Source organism: Agelaius phoeniceus, chromosome 21 (assembly GCF_051311805.1).
Source record: "Agelaius phoeniceus isolate bAgePho1 chromosome 21, bAgePho1.hap1, whole genome shotgun sequence".
Lineage (NCBI taxonomy): Eukaryota > Metazoa > Chordata > Aves > Passeriformes > Icteridae > Agelaius > Agelaius phoeniceus.
The window spans coordinates 10,421,760-10,444,006 of NC_135285.1; the positions used below are offsets into that span (position 1 = coordinate 10,421,760).

At 44.8% G+C, this 22,247-nt stretch overlaps 1 protein-coding gene across 2 annotated transcripts in view; it reads right to left on the reverse strand.

Moving 5' to 3' along the window:
- DENND1A (DENN domain containing 1A) overlaps positions 1-22,247 on the reverse strand; it is a 151,197-nt gene that overhangs the window by 74,910 nt on the left and 54,040 nt on the right. For both annotated transcript variants that reach the window (XM_054646491.2, XM_054646489.2), the window contains exons 6-10: positions 9,673-9,742; positions 9,093-9,173; positions 7,002-7,055; positions 3,332-3,442; positions 1,008-1,108 (exon numbers count right to left, since the gene is read on the reverse strand). In XM_054646491.2, coding sequence (XP_054502466.2) covers positions 1,008-1,108; positions 3,332-3,442; positions 7,002-7,055; positions 9,093-9,173; positions 9,673-9,742 — 417 coding nt within the window. The remainder of the gene's footprint in view (positions 1-1,007; positions 1,109-3,331; positions 3,443-7,001; positions 7,056-9,092; positions 9,174-9,672; positions 9,743-22,247) is intronic.

Below are 22,247 nucleotides of genomic sequence, written 5' to 3' on the forward strand. Positions count from 1 at the left end.
ACCGAAGAATTCTCATTGCTTCAAGTTTTGTTCCCATTTCAGCTCTCTAAAATTCTTATGTCATATTTGCAAAAGAAATAACCAGGCATTAATTAAAATTAAATGGAACTCTTCTATTTTAAATAATCTCAGGTCATTTCCCTTTAGAGGCAGACACCAGGAAGCAGAAATACTGCCTTAGAGCAGGGAGCTGACTGCTCTGTCCTGCCAGGCAAAAATGACATCTCCAAGTTCACGTGGTTACAAAATAGATGGTGGACTCTGTTTTGGGAAATATTTTGTGGCTCATAAATTGTTGCTAAATTGACTTACTCAAACAATGACCGAGTGTGTAGCTGCCTCTCCAATTCAAGTTCCTGGCTGGGTAGGGAAATCAGCTGTTGCATTTGTGAGCTGCCACAGTTGTACGTTTTGAAATCGTTTTTTGCACACAGCCTGGCTCTCTCGTGCCATGGCTGGGTGTTGGCCACCAAAGAATCCCCTGGGTGATGCTCAGGGACTCCTGCTCAGTGACTCCAGGCTTTCTCTCCTGCCCCAGGCTTTGCTTTTTCACCCTCTGGGCGGGCCCCTGGCCCTGCCTTTGTCAGGAAGCCCATGAATAACCGAGCTGAGCCCTGGAGCAGCAGGTACCTGAGGGGAGCTGGGGCAGCCTCTCCAAGTGTTAATTACACGTGAGAAGCCCATTATCCAGGGACAGGCACCTGCTGGCACTGCAAATGACTGGGACCTGCCCTTCCTGTGCAGGGAGCCAGGGAAGGCTCATTTCCACAGGAGATAACTCTTCACATTCCTGACACAGGCACACACAACATTGAAATCAGCTGCACAGGAGCAAACTTCCCTTAAAGCTGCACAATTTGGTTTCCAGGCCTTCACTCAGTGCTGGTTATCCAGCTGGGTCCCCAGGAGCAGCTCCACCCTCACCCTAAGCCATGGTCTGTGGTCTGAGGGACACCCACACCCCTCCAGAACCCACCCAGGGGCTGCACACACAGAGGGGCCCTTACCAGCAGTAGTCCAGGAGATGTGGGGGCAGGACAGGAATGTAAACGTGCTGCCAGAACATGGGGTAGAGCATGGCTGCAGACCCATGGATGCAGGCAGTTAACTGAAAAACACAGAGAAACCAGAGTGGGTGAGACAAACCCTGAGCTTCAAATGCTGAACTTGGAGGCAAGAATCAATTCTGCTTTCCTATCAATGCTTTACTAGCAAATACACAGCACTGCTTTCCTTCAGGAGTTAGATCACAGAATAGTACGAAATTTAACAGGAATACCTGTTTTAACATTTTGAGAAATTATCTGCATTTCTGTTTGTAGAGAGGAAGAACAAAATCCAAGCAAACAGCTATAATTTCTCCATAGGTTCAGTACATATGCTTTACAAAATAGCTAACAAACACAGCTTTGTTCAGTTACCTCTAAATCTTATTCAACTTAAGGATATAAGGATATTTAAAATCAAAATTCGAATTTGAGATCATGTATTGTGGCACAGAATTCATTCCACCATAAAAGCCTTTCTACCCAGGGTGGTTTCATTTTCTCTCTCTTACCTGGTACTAAATTCAAGCCCTAAGTCTGAAGTAACAGAAATGAACTGCAAACAGGTCCCTTCCACTTCTGTGTTACAAAGCCAAAAGCTGCAGACAAAGGCAGCAGCCCCTGAGCAGCCCCCCAGGCTGGCTGCACTCGGGGATGGGGGCTTTGGTTCCTTTCCAGGGACAAGGCCCTGGCAGTGCCAAGCACAGCCTGGGAGCAGAGAATGTTCCTGGGCTGGAACGGCGAGCGGCAACCGCTGGCTCCGGCCCAGCTCCTCCAACCTGCCTCACACTGCCACTCCAATCTGCCAGCAGTTTAGAGAGAAACTTGTGAGCTAAGAACACACAGTATGAATACCCCTCCCTCCCAAGAACCAGACGTGCTTTTATCTTGGACAGAGGCAAAAGGAAGAGAAATAGCAGAAAGAGAGGAAAAAAACCCAGCCCCGCTTGTGAACTGGCTCATTAAGAAAGGCACAGTGACAGGTAAGTAATTCCTCTTCCCAGGCTCTGTCACAAAGGGAGAGATTAAACCAACCAACCACACAACCTCTGAAATGCTTTGGGCAGCCCTTCTCTTCTTCCCTCCTCTCTGATCATTTACTGTTCTTTTCATTCTGTAGGTTGCTGAAATAAACACCTCTCCTTCATTTTATTCCATTACCAGACCTGGATGGAATTTTCCTTATTTTAGTAGTGAGGACACAGAACATGTGGCAGATAGAGAAGTTAAGATTTTACAAGTTCTCTGTGTTATTAAACTTTACAATACTTAAATGCTTTCAGTTAAATGTGGGATTGATTGTAAACATTATTAATAATTGTTATTAGGTGCCAGAGGCTATTATAATTCTCCTTTCACTTACTTTCAAAATGATATTGTGATAGTTATTCTGGGATTAAGTCTGAGGTCCTACTCCTCTCACTTCCCTGCCCTGTGCTGACAGACCATCGGTACAGGGTTTGTGGCTCCAGCCTTGCCACAGAGCAGCTTGAATCTCAAGCACCAAGCAGGTCTGGTACAGCCAGACACCAGATCCAGCCCCAGGAAATGGAAATGGCAGCTGTACCTCAGCCAGGACTGCTCGAGTGCTCAGCCCACAGCACTAGAAACCAAAATAAGTTAAACCATCTTCAGCACTCACAAAGGAAAGCAATCAATAGCCATTTACAGAGCAAACACGACCACAGAGCATTTGCTTTCATAAAGAAAATCACAATCTTATTGACTGCTAAACCTTGAAATGCATAACACAAAACTTTGAACTGAATCAAGCCCTGTGCTTGTTTTGATCTCCAGCCATTTTTAGAAGAGAGTACTCTAGAATATTCAGCAGCTTTCATCTCTCAGACACTTGACGGAGCCTAAGGAGCATTAAGACTAAACCTTATCAAACACAACTGCAAAACTGTGCATTGTCAATGCACTTTAGCCCACTCCTCTGGTCCATCCAGGAGAGGTCACTGGAATATCCATTTGACAGTGTCATTTATCTTTTTTTTTTTTCCCTGTCAAGTAAATTCTGAATAAAGGATTTCACTATGGCACAAGTCTTTGAACATTCGTGTACCAAACAGCCACAAAAATGCCTGTACCCAAAAAATTCTTTTGAACATCAGGGGCCAACAGAGCCAAAATCCTCACAATAAGGCACAGAACTGAGCTGGGGCTGCATAACTGAGGTTGAAAGATAGACCTGGAGATAATCAGTTAATTTCCTACATATGACTGTAATTAAAAGAAGATAAATACTGTGAGAAGAGGACATTCTTATGCACTTTACTTACAGTGCTCAGCTTACTGCAGCAGATGAGGATGCGGCGCTCGTACAGCATACTGGCGTAGAGATGCAGCATGTTGTTGACATCAACTGCTACAAAATACTCTGTCAGATTTCTCTGGGGAGAGAGAAGAATCATTTTTGACTCATGATATTACAAAACCAAGTGTCCTTAACAAAAAGACCAAAAAACCAAACAAAAAAAGCCACCCCAAGCCAAAGAGATTTCATCGTTCTATTGTGCTACATCCAGTACGTGGCTTAACAAAAGAAAGCAGGATTTCATCTTATGGCAGGAGCTTTTCTAACTGCACTATCTCTCCCCTAAATTTTGGGAAGCTGGGTCTTGGAGTCATAAGAGTGATGATGTTTCCCACACAGCTTTCTGAATACATGATACTTCTCTGAGAAAAAAAACGTCCTGTCACTTTTATGGAGACTTCAAAGGTGCCTGATAAAGTACCAAAAACACACATCCCAAAACTAAAAGCAGCTCTCAGAGGCCAATTGTAGTACATCAAATTTGGTTGTGAGCTCAGCCTGTGCTAAAACAATTCTGACTATTGGGAACACATCTGGTCCTTTCACACACACAAACCCACCCCTCTGAACTGAACCCCTCACTTGGGGCACTCGGACATTCCTGGGTGGGAGACAGGAACTCTTCCCTGGGGAGGCTGAGGAAGGAGGAAGGGAATTCTCTCTGAACACTTCACTTCTTAAAACAGAGAAATTAAAGAAAAGGGGAGAGGTGGAGGAAAAGGTAATACCCAAAAATGCTGAATTAGGGAATTTGTTTCCAAATAGCTTCTTACAGACATGAAAGGGTTGCTATAGGATAAAGACAGCCTTATACAAAAAGCACATGTGAGAGAAAAATTAGATTAGTCATGAATTCAAGTGCAATCTTAATCATCCTTAAATAAAAAAGTGCAGAAAAGCAAAAAGCAAATATGATTTAGAAACTTAAAGAAGCTCAACAAAGCCTATTAGCACTTTTGACAGATCCAAGATACTTGGCCTGAGAAGTCTGCCAAGATGCTTCATACTGTGCAAAAATATGTTCCCCAGCTTGCCATCCAAACACAAAGAGCTGAAGGAAAATTAAGCATTGTATTTGGGAGACTTTGGTACCAGTATGTAGAGGGATAAAAACTGAGCTCATTATGGTTGGCTTCAAACATGTAAAATAAAACAATCACTCAGGTCTTTGTTACAGCAGAACTGGAGCCACAGACAGGTACAGTCAAAGGAGGGGAAAAAAAAGCCAACACATTTTGCCAAAAACCTATTAAACTATCATGTACTTTTTCTGTATTTCTCATCCCATCTGTGCTGATTAACATGATATTTTTGTCTAAACATAAGCTGTCTTCTCTAGGCTCTTCTTCCCCCTCTCACCCACCCTTCCACCACGCCAAAACAGCGCGTGACGACACAATTCCTGCTAATAGTGGGAATTAAAAGAATTTTTAAGGAGCCCTGAACTCCCTTGATGGGGCACAGCACAAGCAGCACACAGTCCCTGCACCCAGCCTGAGGATGCAGCCCTGCCCCACACGATCTGTTTGTGAGGCAGCAGCCTCCACTGCGAGAGGGAAAGAGACGTGGAATTGTTCTTTCATCGAGCTTATTGTGATGACATGACACACAAATGTACCTTCAGATGGAAGGATTTCTAAGGTTTCTGTCTTGTCTGCTCTCCGAGATTTGCCAAGGACACCTGGGAACCATGTGGGCTGCATGGAAATGTATTGGTACTGAGGAGATTCACGTGTTCCCTCGAAGTTGTATTTATAAGAAAGCTGTCAGCTCTGAAGCTGAAATTGGGACTTACACATGTATTTTGAAAGACATGTCTCGTAAGTGACAAAACCATGAATGAGTTAAATAAATACAAATGAAAGCGTTCCAGTTTGCAGGGTAATTGTTATGTATTTTGCTTCCTAGGATTTAAACCTTGCTTGGGGCAGTAAAAAGGGGGATTTTCAGAACAGGTATTCCCACTCTTCTCAAAATTCACCAAGAGTGCTACAAAGCTCCCTCACAGTCCTTTGAAAGTTTATTCCCAGATCAATCATCCATCTGATCATTTGCTATCTAATATCAATAAGCACACACTGACTACACTGACTTTTGAGATTAAAAATCACTTCTTCCACCATTGTCTGAAGAGGAAGATGGACTGAATGATACAAAAATACACAGGACATCACCCCCAAGAAAATGCCATCATTTCAGCTGTTAACTTACCTGCTTCTTCTGAAACACAACAGCTAGTACCAGGAATTTCAGTCTTGCACTGTATTTCCTGCAACCAGCCCCATTTATTTCTGAAGTCACTCTGCATTTACAATCCATCACATAACTGACATCTCCTGAAGCAGGGAATGAGCTGCTGGTACAGAAAAGTGCCCATGCTAAATGGCTCTGTGACTCACTAAACACATTGATCTGACACAAAGTCAGGTAATTCCAAGAGGTTTGTTAACATTCCCAACAGAGCTCTCTGCAGCTCTCCACTCATCATCACATCCAACTTCAAAGTTTGGCACCACTAAAACTTTTGCTAATATGTGTTTTAAATGCAATTCCTGGTAAGATGTGTGGAATGTTTAATAAATCAGGTCAATTGATTAAAATACAGCAGACTATGCTCATTTAATCTCCTTGTATTATTCCCTAATATGCTCCACTTCCACAGGAAAGTTGCTTTAACAGGTAGATAAAAACCTCCTAAGAAATTACACAACCCTAGGATAGCGGGAGGTGTTGCTGCCCGTGGCATGGGGTGGCCCTGGATGGGCTTTAAGGTCCCTTCCAACCAAATCACTCTGGGATTTTATGATTCTATGTATTAGGACAAGATTTGATGGCTGGTTTAGACTCAGGAATTGATTCCTGAATTACACCCAGCATATCATATTTGCACAAAAATAAAGCACCTCAGAAGAAAGAGCACATCTATTAAATTTCCTGTCAGAATATGTGTCAGTATGAAGAGTCTGCAACACAGAAAAAGCAGCAACAGTGTTTTGAAAGGCAAACAAAAAGCCCCGAATGCTATCTGCTATACAAATCACCCACAAATGAGATGGAATGTCTTGATGATTCCCTTTTTCCTTTCATGCCATCAGCTGAAGGATGTGATGCTGAGACCGACCGCAAAATGCTCAGGAGGAAAACGGAGATGTCAGGCACAGGAGTTTGGCTGAGACAGAGCAGGAGCACATTAAAGAGTAGTTAAGGGAAGCAAATGCCAGCATTGTCTCCCCACAGACTCATCATCTGGCTGGAAAGCTGAGCCAGCCTGGAACACACACGACTGTGTGAGGCTTAAGAAGTCTCCCAAAAAGTGGCTCTGCAGGGCCCAGGTGTGCTGGCATTCCCAGGAGCCATCCAGCAAGCAGAGCACTTTCCCTGCTCTCTCAGGTCATTCTTCCAGAGGGCTGGAAGTGAAGGGTGAGCAGAGCTGCTGTTTTACCCACACCAACCTGCCCATCAGTACCTTCTCCTTCACACACTTCAGCTTCTAACCACACATACAGATTGTCAGCTCCTGAACGCTCAGTATTTTACAGAATTAAACCTACCCCAAACAGAGCAACATTTGTCATCTATGTAGCTGCTGACATTACATGGAAACAATGAAGTGTAGGGTCCTCCCAAATACTCACATTTTCAGGTATACTGGGAAGCTCTCTGGTGTCAGGCACAGTAAAGTAAGAGTGCTACAAAAAGAGCAAATATTGATTATTTCAATAATGTTGAAAGCAATGTCAATCTATTGCTTGGTATTGGTATCAGCAGGAACAGCAGTTGCTCAGCTAAGTAAAAATGACAGAACCTTCATTACCAACTACCAGCCTGAGCTCTCTGTCCTGGATTTCACAGGCTGGGTTCCCAGATCACAAGGCAACAGGAAATGCAGTAACATAGAAAGTATCAAATGCTCCTGGAAAGTTGTACTGCAGGCTCACAGTGGCTGTGACAGATCCAGGGAGCTCCAGGCAGGCTGTAACTCCAGCCATCCTCCCCCAGCCCACAGCAGGATGGACCTCAGGAAGCAGCAGCAGCAGCAGGCAGGGCCTCCTGTGACTCACAGCACCACTGGGAGAGGCTCATCCCAGCCAAGGGGGAATTGTGGAAATGTACTGGGAAATGCCTCCTAAGGTTCAATGCCTGCTTACCTGAGAAATACTGAAAACTTCTAGTTCGCTTTTATACACCCTACAAGCACATTTTGCAAGACTATATTGCCCTCATGTTTTCATAATCCATGACATTGTTCAGTATTTTTAACATTCCAGGAGCCCAGGTTCAGTGCAGCTCCCAGTCTGAGCACAGATGATTTGCATGGTCCTTGGTCAGGCCTTTGGAAAGGAGAGAAGGGGACTTGCATACAATTCAAATAATTTTTACGATTTTCACAATTTGTCTTAGGGCTACTTATTAATTACTGGCTGAAGCCTTAAAGGCTGTTCCATCCTTGGCAAAGCTCCACAATTGGCACAATTCTCTTGCACACAAATCCCAGCCATCTCAGTGCTTCCTGATCAGGCTGTAACCTGAAATAGCAGGCAGGGACCACAGCTCCACTGAATGGAGACACTAAATGAGAAACACAAGTTTTGCTTTCTGATGCTTCATTGCTTTGCTTTGGTTTGGTTTGGTTGCAAAGGTGCAATGCCAAGGCAGAGGAACAGCACTCAGAGCTGCAGCACCACACAGAGGAACCTTGCTCTGACCCTGCAATGGGCTCACAAACAGCCAAAATCAAATCAGAAAGACACGGTCCCTGGGCTGCTTTTTTCTATCCTTTCTTGCTCCATTGCCCATGAAATGTCTGAGCCAAGGGGAGACAGGCAGCATTCCTTGGAACCACTGGTATGAAAAACTGGAATATCCCCACTGCCCTGGCCTTGGGAGACAGCTCATCCCCAAACAGAAATGCTGCTCCTCAGGAGGGGCCTTGGAGGGGCTGGGGACGTGTCCAGGGCCAGCTGGGACCAGCAGGGCCACACAGCCCTGGGGGGAGCAAGGGGCATGAGCTGCTTCGTGCCAGAAAGTGCTTTAGGAGGAGTAAAGGAACTGCAAGAGAGACTTCCCAGGAGGGCCCACATGAACTCTCAGCTGGCAGCAGCAGCAAGGAGCATCTGCAGTGCTCAGCACAGCCTGCAGCACAAGGCTGTGCTGCTAAAATGAAGACAAAATCCCCAAAAGATTAAATTCAAAATACAATCCTATCAATAAAATCCCACATCTATACTGTCAGTGTGCTTTGCTTAATTTTCTCACAAAATATAAAAATTAAATAAATTCTTTGTTGTGTGAGGCTTTTTGAGGCAGGGGGAAGGAAGAGAAGGAGCCAGAAAGTGTGGGAGCAGTTAACAGTCCCTGTGACAGGTAAGGGCCTGTTTGCTTCCCAGCCTGCTCCCCCTTCAAACTCCCAGGACCAGGAGCCGTGCAGAAGTGTGGGCAGTAAATGTCCAATAAATGTCCTGTTGGTGCTCCTGACCTCCTGCAGGTCACCCAGGACACGGTGAGACCTTCCCAGGGGAATACACACAGCCTTCCTCCAGTCCACTGCCTTTCAGAGACATCTGAGGTTAGGGAGAGGAAGCAGAGGGCCCAGCTGTGAAAAGGGAATTTCACAGGCAAACAACACCTGTGTACAAGCTCCAGGAGAGAGGATTGCTTCTGACATTCCTCTGGTACACCTTGGAATGAATATTAAACACCTCAGTTTACATCTCCCCCACACTTACCACTCCAAGATGAACAGAGGTTCCTGGCTCAGGGATGGTGAGTTTATGAAATGTTTCTAGGAGCTCACTCCTCTGACTATCCTGAAATGAGAATAAACCAGGAATACTGAGCAAACACTGCTGCACCAGGTAAACCCTGAGGCAGAGGGGCAGGGTAGGCCAGAGGGGTGGGGAAACATTTTGCATTTGCAAGATCAGTTTACTTTCACTGCCCATGCCAAAGCTGGCTCAGACAGCTGGCAGAGACTGATGGGACCCTGCAATTTGGGAGCTGCAGTTACAGGAACTGTGCTGAACACAGCTCAGGAGAGCCAGCATGGGTCACTGCAGGCACTTGGGTCGGATCCACAGCCACAGTCTTGCTCTTTATCTTTTTCAAAAAGAAAATTAAATGTGTATTTATTTTTCAGAGGCACTTGCCAAGCTGAATATGATCTTCTGTATCACTGCATCATACAGATTAATAATTCACATGGTCATCTCTGATAGAAGCACTTCTTCAAACAGCTTCTTTCATCCTCTCACCCTCATTCATTTGATATTGGGATAGGAAAAGGAGAGTCAGTATTTAGAATAATACCTGTCCTTTTGCTGAATAATCTGCCAAGACATTGAGCAGTTTATAAAAGACTTCAAACCACGGGAGGTAACTGGAACAAAAAAGAAAAATGAAAAAAAAAAGAGTTATTTTGGTTTGAATCCTAATACAAGTGGACTTTGAAAACTGAATCATCAGTATCTCAGTTTTTAATTGTTTTAAAACCTCATTCCATCACTGTATTTGGCCTGGCCCTTGTTTCAAACAGAAACTTCACCTCAGTACATGCAGACGACTTCCAAAAGAGAGGAAGAAACAAAATCAAAAGGGGAACATGCAGAAAACTCACATCTTTTTCATTTACTTTACATCTGCACACCACAAAGTACAACAGTGAGGGTGTTCCTTTTCCCTGCAGCTTTGGTAGGATTCTGTGCCCTGTTTTCATGGCACAGTTCTGTATTTCAGTCCTGTTCCCAACACCAGTCAGGGATTTCCCTCGGCTGCAGCGAATGCAAAGCCAGCCAGAGATGCACTCCCTGATGCTCTTTAATCACAGCTGCTTTCTGAAGCAAATGGATTCTATTTTGATATAGTTAGACAGGATTTAAAGTTTTTATAAAATATGACTACATCCTGACAGCTGTAAGGAATGGAGTGCCCCGTGGTCCCTGGCGGAGCAGCTCTGGTGATAAATGAGGTGAGAAGCTCTCTATGAGACAGACAAAGTGACTGGCACTCCATCATTAGCGTTTGTTTGAAGCCTGCAAATGCTACTGTAAAATGTAAGTAGCTTATCAAAATATACTGATAAGCAACTTAACTTTTCATGTTATATGACAGTATTATCGTTTAAATTAATACCCTCTAAACATCTTTACCAAGTGTGTATTGGAATGGAGCAGAAAGACAGACAATTACCACTTTAAACAGCATTTAACTTTGACATTATATTGTAAACAATCCAGAAGGATTAGGTAGGAGATAAGTTTCTTTCTTTCTGTTTAGTTAAATAAACTTCAGCAGAGTTAAAAGCCATTACAAGAGTAACAAGAAATCCTCTCCAAACATATCTGCTAAGTAGAGATTAAGAACCTGGTAAACAAATCCGTGCAAGGCATCTATCAAAAGAGTTTGAGAAGACAGAAAAGCAGGAAGGCAGAAAGCTCCCTGGCAGTGGGAAACCAAAGCTGCTTCCACAGAGGCACCATTAAAAGTTCCACCTAATCGCCCAGGGACTTGGCCAGAAAAGTACATTTACAGAGTTAAAATGAGAGTCCTTAAAACCACTGCTGTGCTCCTGAGAGTCCTTAAAACCACTGCTGTGCTCCAATGTCTGTGTGTCCTGTCTTGGAAAAGAGAAAAACAAAAGCACATTCCCCCAGGCCTCCCCCTCCCCAGGGCAGCTGGAGCAGGGACCGAGGGGGCAACGCTGAGCCCCCAGACAGGGCCAGGTCCTGGGTGTCCTTCAGAGCTTCCCCCTGCCCTGCCCTGCCCTGCCAGGGCCTGTGCCCACTGCTGAGCCCTGCCAGGGTCTGTGCCCACTGCTGAGCCCCTGTGCCCACTGCTGAGCCCTGCCAGGGTCTGTGCCCACTGCTGAGCCCCTGTGCCCACTGCTGAGCCCTGCCAGGGCCCGTGCCCACTGCTGAGCCCCTGTACCCACTGCTGAGCCCTGCCAGGGCCCGTGCCCACTGCTGAGCCCCTGTGCCCACTGCTGAGCCCCTGTGCCCACTGCTGAGCCCTGCCTGTGCCCACTGCTGAGCCCTGCCAGGGCCTGTGCCCACTGCTGAGCCCCCTGCAGCCCCAGGGCTTCCTGCATTGCCAGCACACAGCCAGCATGGCACAGCTGCAGGCTCCAGCCATGAGAACACTCCAGCCCAAAGCAAGTTCACATTTTTCCAGGGCCCTAGGAAGGAGCCTCTGTGATTGCAATAGGAACAGCCCAGATACATCTCACATTCACATCATGTCAGAACACCAGCAACACCCCCACAGAAGCAGACACAGCCCCACTTCTGCTGCCTTTGTGACTCCCTGGCTTTCCCTTCTCTTCCCCAGTATCCTCTGATGAACCTATTGTCCTTTTTTTAACATTCCCTCCTCCTTGTTTCCAAATGATGGGTTAGCATCTCATCATAACTGCTTCTTGTTCTATTCTGAGAATAACTTCCCATTTTGAGGACAGTGTCCCAGTTTGGAATCTGAGGAAATGAGCTGGTATTTGAAGCAGAACTCATCCCTCCACAACACATGGGGACCTCTGTGGCTCTTGCTCAAGAGAGGGGCAAGACAAACAAAGACAAACCCACCACAAAATTGTGCAAATTATGCAGACAATCTCACTTCAGTTTTCACCCCCCTCCATTGTCACTACCCAATTCAGGATCTCTCTCATCCCAAAATTTCTGGATACATTAGAAAACTAATTTATCCTGCCATCTTCAACACTCTTACTTCATCACTTAATCCATGTGTTGACTACTCAAGAATAAACCAGTTCTGCTTTTATTAGACCAAACTGTGACCAGTTAAAGTTGAAAAAAAATGTAAAAAATCCCCTAAGAAATAACAATTATCTGAATTTGTTTCTAGATGTCTGCCAAAAGGAAAGAGGAAAAAAATGTGGATTTTTTCTTACAGAAAGCAAATCCTCAAGGCAGCCTTTAAACTCCCCTCCAAAGAAACACAGGCAGAGTTTATAACCTAAAATTTTCTGTACCTTAAGTAGCACAACTGGTAGCACTACTGAAGATTTATGGCTTATGACTTGCTCATATTTAATTTGTAACCAAACACTTCCCCTTCCTCTTAGCTCCCTCAGAAGTTTTGATGAACTCTTGTTTTCACAGGTCAGAGGTTAAGCAAAGGAAGGGAAGCTCTGCAGTGAGATTGCCCAGAGCCACGGAGCCGCCCCTCAGGGCTCCAGCCCCAGGGCAGCCCAGCCCCTGCAGGGCAGTGTCTGAGCACAGAAAACAAAAACAAAGGGGCAATCTCAATGTCAGCTCTTCCTTAGCTTCTGGCTTGCTCATAGAAAGGTAAATCTGCAGGGAAGCCAACCTAAAAAAGCAGAGACTTTCCAGTGTTATTTGTAGCAGGGAAGGAGGATGCAATAGCAGGACAGCCAACGTGGGAGTGCTGAACTCATCAGACCCAACTTCCAGGGAGCACTCCAGGGCTTGGGAACCTTGTCAGCAGAGCCTCTCCATGCTCCAGTGCAGCAGCAGCAAACCCTAGTGGCAAGGGGGGCCTTTTCAAATGATTTATGAAGATTTGCCAATTACCATAGCAACTGTTTATAAAAGTAATGTTGAACACTGCCAGCTCCAGCTTTCCATTTACTGGTGTGCTGACACCATGAAAAAGCAGAGCCCACACTGGTGGAAGGGCACCTGTGGCAGCCTGGCTCTCCCTGGAGCTGTGGAGTCCCACCTTGGCTCACACTCCTGGGGCACCAGAGCAGCTCCTGGGCCGTGCACAGGCTGAGCTGCACCAGGCACAGCTCCTGTTTGACATCAGTGTGACTCACTAACCAGTCTGACAGCAACACATATCTGCAGCATCTCCTCCTAGACTGAGTTGCAAGCACACAGAACTTTTACTCCTTCCATTCACACAGATCAGAAGTGGAATTTTTAACACGTATTTATTTATAACACATGCTATATATATTTTGATAACAGCATAACCAACTGCCATCTCCCTTGCAAAACAGAACAGTCATTTCCATTTTGCAGATGGGCACACTTCTCTGTGGTGACAGGCTTACAAAATCTGTCTGTATTAGCCAGGATTGGTTTCATGGAGTTCCCAAATCTTGACCTTTTTGCTCAGCACAATAATCTACAGTGAGCTAGAACACAGAATACAATCCTGACCCCAGTTATTACATGAACTACAGACACACCATCACAAACTTCACTGACAAAAGTGTAAGGATGAGGAAACTCAGGCCAAATGCATCTTCTGCCAGCACTACTCCTGCATGTGCCACTAGAACACCCAGTGCCTCAGCTCATGGACTCTGAAGAACAGATAATAACAAACAATAACTCCCTGCCTTGTGCCCAGCCCTTGGCTGTGACAGTGATGTCACCTGGAGCCCAGCAGGGTGACACTGCAGCAGGAGTGACCTGTGCCACAGGGGCACTGCTCCTCTCCCTGTCCCCTCCACACCATCACTGCAACCAACAGCAGAACTCCAGCACAGGTAGGACAGAGCTGAAAATCCCAAGGAAGATTCAGCAGATTGAAAAAACAGATTACTATTATTATTATTATTATTACTATTATTGCCATTTTTCATTTCCATGTATGAAGCCAGTGAAGGTTCCTGGTGAAGCAGAACACATTTTCTGACTCACAGTGCCTGTCAATTCCTGCAGGACAAACGACAGAGCCTCAGCAGGAGCTCAGAAGGATCTTTGTGGATAATCCCAACACTGTGCTTGAAAAAATGCAAGGATGGAAAACATATCAAAAGTTACTCCAGTCTCCTGGTGACTTGTTATCTTAGGACTTCTTGCATTTAAAGATAAAACTCTGCAATTTAAACTTAAACCTAATATTGCTTCTTTCCATCCTCCTGTACCTGGCAGCTAATGATTCTCCCCCCAGCCAGCATTATTCCTAATCATGGAATCACATTCTATTTTAGGTTAGTAATGGTTCTAATGATGAACTAAGTTATGTTTGCCAAGCCACAACGCTCTTCAGGGCTTCTATGCAAACATGATTTTAAATAGCAAAACCACACAATCCAAACATCTTTTCCTTCCCTTCATTATAAGTATTTTAATTCTTCTAAATTTTTCTAATTTAGAAGAATTCTTCTAACTCTAATTCTTCTTCCCTTTTTAATTCTTTCTAAATTTCACCTTAATTTTTTACAGTTAAGATGAAGTAAAATTACATTAATCTACAGAATTTTAAAACTAATCCCATTTCTCTGCTCAGCAGAGGGATGACTCTCCACATGCTATTATTTTCCTTGCAGGAATACACTATTAAATTCTTTTCCCCACCTTCCTCTCCTTCCGTCACCCAGTGTTTGCAGCATCTTTACAAAATGCATTTGAAAGAACCAAGGCATCTCTAGGCTCATCTGGGAATTTCTGTGGGCTGAATTCTCAGTTCAGCTGCTTCTGTGTTCCAGCGTCTTCCCTGCACCTCATGGGCCCCAGTGCCTCGTTATTCTCTGCTCTAGACTGGGTCTATTGACACCTTCTCACACTCAGGAGTTAAGCACAGACACCCCAAATCTCCATAGCAACCCCTGCTCATGTGGATGAATTACCTTCCCTTCCAGGGGCAGCCAACAGCCTCTTTGAACATCAGCTTTTCACTGGTTTGTTTGTTTGTTTGTTTAGGTCTCCTGTCCCACTGCAGGTGCCCCTGCCAGTGCATGAAGCCAGCTGCACCCTTGCCTCTCCTTGCTCCCACGGGATGTCTTTTCTTCCTGCATTTCCCTCAGTTTTTTAACAAACTTCCCTTGATTATTACCCATGAGTGATCATTCCATGATTCAGTTTAAAGTTATGCAGCTCGAGCATGACTCATGTACATATTTTAGAAGTACTAAATCCCACAGAACTGGATCTCATCTTATGGAGCATCTCAATAAGTAATTCTCAACAGCAAGGGCTTACTTTGCTTAGTTCAAGACCAACACAGAAACTTCAAGCATGTTTGAGAGCAAAGGACTGAAGGAGTGACAGGAAATAAAGGTACATAAGAAAAACATTTGTTTGCATTTACAGCACACCCTGACAATTGTCTGTATGTTTTCCTTAAACCCATGGGCAAAACCCACCCAGAAAGCCACTGGGTGAGAAGATGGGCACGCTGAAGGGCCTGGCACTTTATAGTGAGATATATGAAATGCAACAAGATATCCTTGGAGTGAAAAACAACAGTTATGTTCCCTTCAACACCAACAGGAACACACTGACCAATGGCTCTACCTAGCCAGGGTAAAATGCTCTAAATAACAATTATGGAGAGGGTAAAGAACAGCCTTAAACTGAGAAGAGTTACAGATTATACTGCCTCTAAATTATCTGGACTTAAAAAATTGATTATGAAGGAGTTAGAGCAGTTTGGTACACAAAGCTTGATTTTAAAAAGCAGGATGCACTAGACAGCATGAGAGCCTCAAGATCCCCACCAAAGTGACAATACAGAGAGAGGATTCCAAAGGCTTAGCTTGTCAAGGAATCTCTTCTCAAACCACGTTTAAAAGCATACATGAAAGTGCTGGAAGAGAGAATTCTAGATGTGGCAGACAATCAGAGATCCCACTAGGTTTGAGACATCTGGCATCAGTTGAAATCCATCACATTTCATTTGGGGATCAAAGCCTGCTGTTAAGTCTATCACAGGTTGAAATAGTAGATCCTGAACAGCCTTTTCATCCCAATGCAAATTAACCCTTTTTCCTTGACCAGAGAAACAGCTCCTTTTCATTACTGACTCCAATCATATGTGCTTGTCAAGCTATGCCCTCTAGTACTAAGTTTCAGTTGAAATTTCAGTAGCATGATGAACTTTTTATTATAAATCCAAAGTGCTCCCTCCCAGTGACCAAGCCCCGTGCTCTGGCACGTGCTGCAGCGAGCTCCAAACCACTCTGGGACGGAGTTTGTGGCACCATCTGTAACGCAGATCAGCTCCTGAAGGAAGAAAAATGTTGCATATAGGGAACACCTTATAAAATAAGGGCCTTGTTACCCTGGTAAAACCATGGCTCAGGCCTGCTACTTTGGCTAGGTGGAAGAGGGCTATGGGAAAGTGACTCAGCTGAATTAGAGGCAGAAATACAAGTTCTGTACCCATTACATGTTCATATCATGGTGTATGGTGGTTGGTTGAATTATGTTTGTTATTTCAAACTATGCAATTGATAAAGGCCCAACTGCTTTAAAAGGCTTTAGCCTTTTAAGGTTTTAGCAATAAAGCATCTCTTTGCACCTGCCTGGGGACTCTGCACCACTTTGCCTCATACAGAAGAATTTTACACACCTCTGCTCAAGAGCCCCACTGCACAGCAGCCAGCTGTGCTTGGCTGCTAAAGGGATTTGCCAAATATTGAACAGTCAAAGCTGAGCATCAGGTGTGTACCTGTGATAGCTGTGTGTGAGTTCTGAGACACAACAGTGAATCCTTGCATTTTGGCAAATCAGCTACAGAGGACATTGGGGTAGGAATGAAGGTATTTCAGTAACAGAGCAGAAATCAATTATGTGCACCTCCCTTCCCCAAATCACTCATGTTCCCTACTGGCAAGAAACAAAGTTAAGTGAAGCAAGAGGTTTTACAGCTCCCTTCACAGGGAGGGAGCTTCATCACAGGGAAGAAATATTCACATGCTCAGAGGGAGCACACACAGCTCCTAATAATAAGCAAAGTTGGTAGGAAGTCATAAAAGTTAAACCACAAGCAGAGCTGAAAGAGCCAAGTGAAAAATTCATGATTATGTCGGCGCTGTGGTACTTGCAACTGATAATTTGAGAATGCAAGGAACTGGGCTAGGCATGTAAAAATCACCTCACTTACAGCAAACTTGCAGAGCAAGATGTCAATAGGAAGGCTACAAAGATCAAGTCCAAGTCTGATATTTGAGTGCAGGTTGTTTATGCCCACCCTGTATGATGGTTTAGGATTCACAGCAAACATTCAGATGTAAAAATAAACACATAAAATTATAGCACTTGATCTTCACCTGCAGAAATACCACTGATGAACCTATCCACAGAATACCTGAAAATGTATGACACATTAATTAACAGAAAAGTCTTTCTGGCCCATTTCCTGCCCAGCAAGCCAAATTTTTATTTAGGAGACTTCTTGTCTAACCATCAGCCTAAGCAAATGATAGAACCAGGAAACTGCCCACAATTATTTTCTCTGAATATTCAAACAGTAATAAATTCTAAAACACACTGAGGAGTTAGTGCAGGTAATGCTCAGTGTGGAGGAAGATCTGTCCCTTATCATGTTCATAAACAGCCAGGGTTACAAATGAGGGGTTTTATTTGGGCTCCCTGCATAGCCCAGGGAACTGTGCCTCTAGGAAGGCACACAAAGCCTCTCTGCCATGATTACAGTGCCTGGATCAGGGCTCCCCTTGGAACAACATGCACAAGTTACTCAAGCAGCTTCTCCTGGCAGTTCCACCTCTAGATCAGCCCCAGCGTCTCCAATTACCTCTGCATAACCCGAGGGCTCTGCCACAGCTCCAGTTTTGAAGGAGGAAGTTGCCATGTAATCTCTTTGGGAATGTTGTACACATCTGTCAGCAGGGACAGGATGCTCCTGCTCCTGACAGATGCATTTGTAAGCCTTCAGACAGCAACCCAAAAGTGATCCATTTGTGCAAGAGACGATCTATCCATCTTGTACTTTAACCACTTCCTCCCTGCTTTTTGATGCCAGGGAGGGGGTTTTCCCCAAGGTGATGCACTAATTCAGTTTGTATTAACTCTAAAGATGAAGTTTCCAAGCCAGTCAGCCAGGGCCAAAGGTAATAAAAAGTGACACGATTTAATTACTTCTGTTACAGTTGTTCAGCAAGGAAAGAAGGCGTGACATGAAGGCCTAATTAATTAAGTAAAATTGGTTTCTGGTCAGAAGGCAAGACCAGTGAAGTAGTTGGACTGAATGCAGTACTATCAGCTTTATCCAATTCCACCAGCAGTGATACATTACTAACACTTGGCATCTTTGTTGTGATCCTTCTCATTGATATTTTACAGCTGCAGCTGGAAGCTCAGAACATCCCCGACAGTGCAAGGCCCCAAACCTGTTGCTGCATGTCCTGCAGTGTTTCCAAACTCCTGTTCTTGCCCTGCCTGCCCCAGGCCTGCTCCAGGGTCCCTCTCTCCCCTGGCCCAGGGCCCCAGGGCAGGGTTTGGCCCTGGCAGTGTGTGCAGCGTGAGGAAGCTGAGGCTGTGGGAGCTGCACCCCCGGCTCAGGACCAACAGACAGCAAGGAGAGGCAAGAATGGAACACACTCCCCATTTCACTGGAGTGCACATTTCTGTGGGACAGGGCTGGAGCTCGAGAGCCCCAGGGCCTCTCCTCTGCAGCAGCACTGTGGAAGGAGCCCCTGGCCGCAGCACCCAGCGCTGCAGGTTCTAGAGTGAGGTTTGGAAGCATTTGCACAATTACGCTGCTCATAATTCAAACTCTGTTTTGTGTCTGTCGTTATAGGTCATTGTTGGCCAGATGGAAAATATTAAGGAAAAAGCATTGCAACTAAATCAATGGGTTGCAGAGTGCTGCCAAAAGGCCCCAGGCTAACTACAAGCAGATTTGCAGGCAGGCTCTGCTCGGCACAAGGCGGGATCTGGCACATCCTCTGCCCTGCCGAACAGCAGGAGGGCACGGGGCCAGCTGAGAGCAGCTACTGTGCCAAACAGACTGTGCAGGCCTTGCTGCTTGAATGCTTCCACAGAAAGGCAGAATCCATGGGCTCCCTGTAAACAACTCCCTGTACTTCTGGCTGCTACCAACCCACAAGTGGGATAACTTCATCCCACTACAACATTAATGCAATGCACAGCTCAGCCTCAGCACCAGAATCAACATGGAAATAAATGAGCACCAGTGGTAAAGGACAACTGCTCAACTTTCAACTAAGAATAATGATGTGGATATGCACATGCATAGTGAAACTCAAAATCAGCATCTTTACTCCAATGCCAAGCACTGTATGGGCATTCTTTGCAACCCATGATTTACAAGCAGAGAGAGACTAAAGTTTGCCTATTGAAAACCTGACTTTTAATATTTATTTCCAATATCAGTACTTCCCAGGTCATATAATTTTTTTGTACAGCTTATGGCTGCTCCTACCAATGAGCAGTCTGGTTTATCTAGACTGCTAGTTCAGTGGGAAAAAGCATCTTCCTAGTATCACCCAAATAACCTCTTATGGACTCAGCATCTGAGTGCAGCCAGCCATGCCTGCAGATCTAACTTCAAACTCCCTAGATGGACATAAATAATTTCTGTTTCTAGTGGACAGTAAGAGAAAAAAATTATTGAAAAATTATAGAAATTACAGAGGGGAGCTTCTGGTTCAAACATCATCACCAGCTGATCACACAGAGCAAAGCTTCTTCAGCAAGGACTTCAAATCCCCTACTCCAGCCATAAGGCATTATTAGCTTATTTAAATTACCATTACCTTATTTAAAGATACTTGAGCAAGAGAAGATACTAGGCCTTACAGGCTTTCTGGAAGAAGTCTTTACAAAATGGTTAATGGCAGAGATGAAAATGGAGGACAACAAATGTGCAGATGTAATACAAAATTCTATTCTTCTTTTCCTGGAACAGTAGTTTCAAACAGCTCATCTCTATCTTGTAAAACTTGTACGGACAATAATGGAAAACCACAGGAAGTTTGGAAAAGCTACACTGGAGACAGTGTATCAGGAAGAAGAAACACAAAGCAGATAGCTAAATTTAATTGATGTCAAGCTCCCTCTTCACTAGGTTCATCACTTTTCCATATATATTCTGACAAGCAACTGAAAATAAGAGCCAGTGTCTGTTTAAGCGAATCAACAGGGGTAAAAACCCTAAACTTTTGAGATGTAAACTGTTTTATAAACATGTCAAGTTAAGGCAGAATGCCTGCAGCACCCGGAGCCCCTCCGGCCCTGCACACGCCCTCGGGGCGTTCGCACATTTTCTGAGCCACTTCAGCTCAATTTCCTGTCACCCAGCACAGAAAGTTGCCCTGCTTTGCTGCAGTTCCAGCTTGTAAGAAACTCCAGTTTCTGTGAAAGAAGGTCAGGCTGCAGCTCGAGTCCTGCCTGCCCTCTCCTCTGCTCTCTGAAAGGCCCGTGCAAAGGAACTGAGCAATCTCTGCTCTGCAGCTCTCACTGACAGACAGTGCAAGTGCTGAAGCCACTGATAAAAAAATAATAATGAAAAAAATCTATGAAGGCATCAGAGACTCAACAGCAACATTTTCATTAGGTACAATTCTGTTGCAGTTTTGAATCAGAGATCCAATTGCCCATGATTTATACATGTATTTTGTGGCCTTTGCCATGTCTAACAGAAGCAGTTTGCCATTTGCTTTCATCTCCCAAGCATTTTAAGTAGAACAGGGATTCCAGGGTCGATACACCTCAAGGACCAAACAGACTGTCCAAAAAGTGTTCCAAGCATTTCCAGCCATTACCAAACATCTTCTGCAAGGCTTCAAAGAATCATACAGATATGGAAGTAAAGCATTGATTTTGGCCAAATCAATGAAAAGGGAAAATTCTAGAAAACAACAGGACAATTACTACAAAACAAGCCCCATCACAAACACTCGCTCTCCTCCCCCAGAGCAGGCACTGGCAGGGCCCTGGGGCTGGGTTTTATCCCTCCCCAGCAGGGCCTGGTAGGGCTGTGGGGCTGCAGGGCTGGACTGTCCCCAGCGGGGCTGCAGGGCTGGACTGTCCCCAGCAGGGCTGGACTGTCCCCAGCAGGGCCCTGGTGCTGGACTGTCCCCAGCAGGGCCCTGGGGCTGTGGGTGCTGCCCGGGGCTCTGGGCAGGGCAGGGCAGCGCAGCCCCCGGCGCTGTCTGTCTGTCTGTCTGTCTGTCTGTCTGTCTGTCCCATGGCTCAGGGCCCTGCCAGTTGGCAGGCCCGGGCCAGGAAGCTGTCAGTTCCAATCAGGGCCCGGCCCTGCAGCCCTATTAAAGAAGTCTTGCTGGTTAAGGGGCGGCCACTGTTTCCAAAGCATGGGAAGAAAAAAAAAAAAAAAAAAAAAAAAAGAAAGAAAGAAAAAAAAAAAAGGAAAAAAAAGAGCTCTGCTTTCCTTAGATTCGAGCTGGCAACTTTCACTGACCTGAGTTTTCAAGGAGCTATGAATGAGCCTAACAAAGGAGTTCTGTGGCCAGTTTCTGGCTGAAATCCATGTCAACAGTTTTTAAGGTCACAGGTCACACTAACTAACATTTATTCCCAGCAGACCCCGCTCTAAACACAAGCTGTAAGTAGTACAAATTTGGAATTTTTCTGTAATCCCTTGAGATATTCCTGATCCTTCCACATGTTTCTGCTCAATTAAAAACAATTCTCACTTTGCACCACAAGAGAGGCCCCTGCTCAGAAATCTTATTCTGTCCTAAGAATAAATGGACAAAGACTGCAATCAAAGGGAAGGAAGGGGGGAGGAGAGGAACTCACAACAAATCACACCAAAAACCTCAAATAACTCCATACAGAATCACATTCAGTTAGTTACATTTTCTGCCATCTGTCACAAACTATTATGGATTCATTTCTTTTTATCTTAGAAAAAGAGTGGTGCAGAGCTCAGCTATTTTGGCCGAGAGGGATTTCCACACAAATGTTTCTGCATTTCACTTCAAAAGAATGATTTCAGTTTGTGTACAAAACCTGAATAACCCAACAAAAACTTCAAATTCAGTAAAACTGAAATCACATTGCAAACATGGGACCTTTGCAAACCCGTAACTTTGCCCAGAAAGTTTGTGAACCAAAGCAAAATTACACAAACTTGGGTTTTCTTTTGTTTTCTTTTTAAATAAAAGACCAGAGCTCTTCACTTAATCCAGAACTATCTACACAGTTCTCCCTCAAAAGCTCATG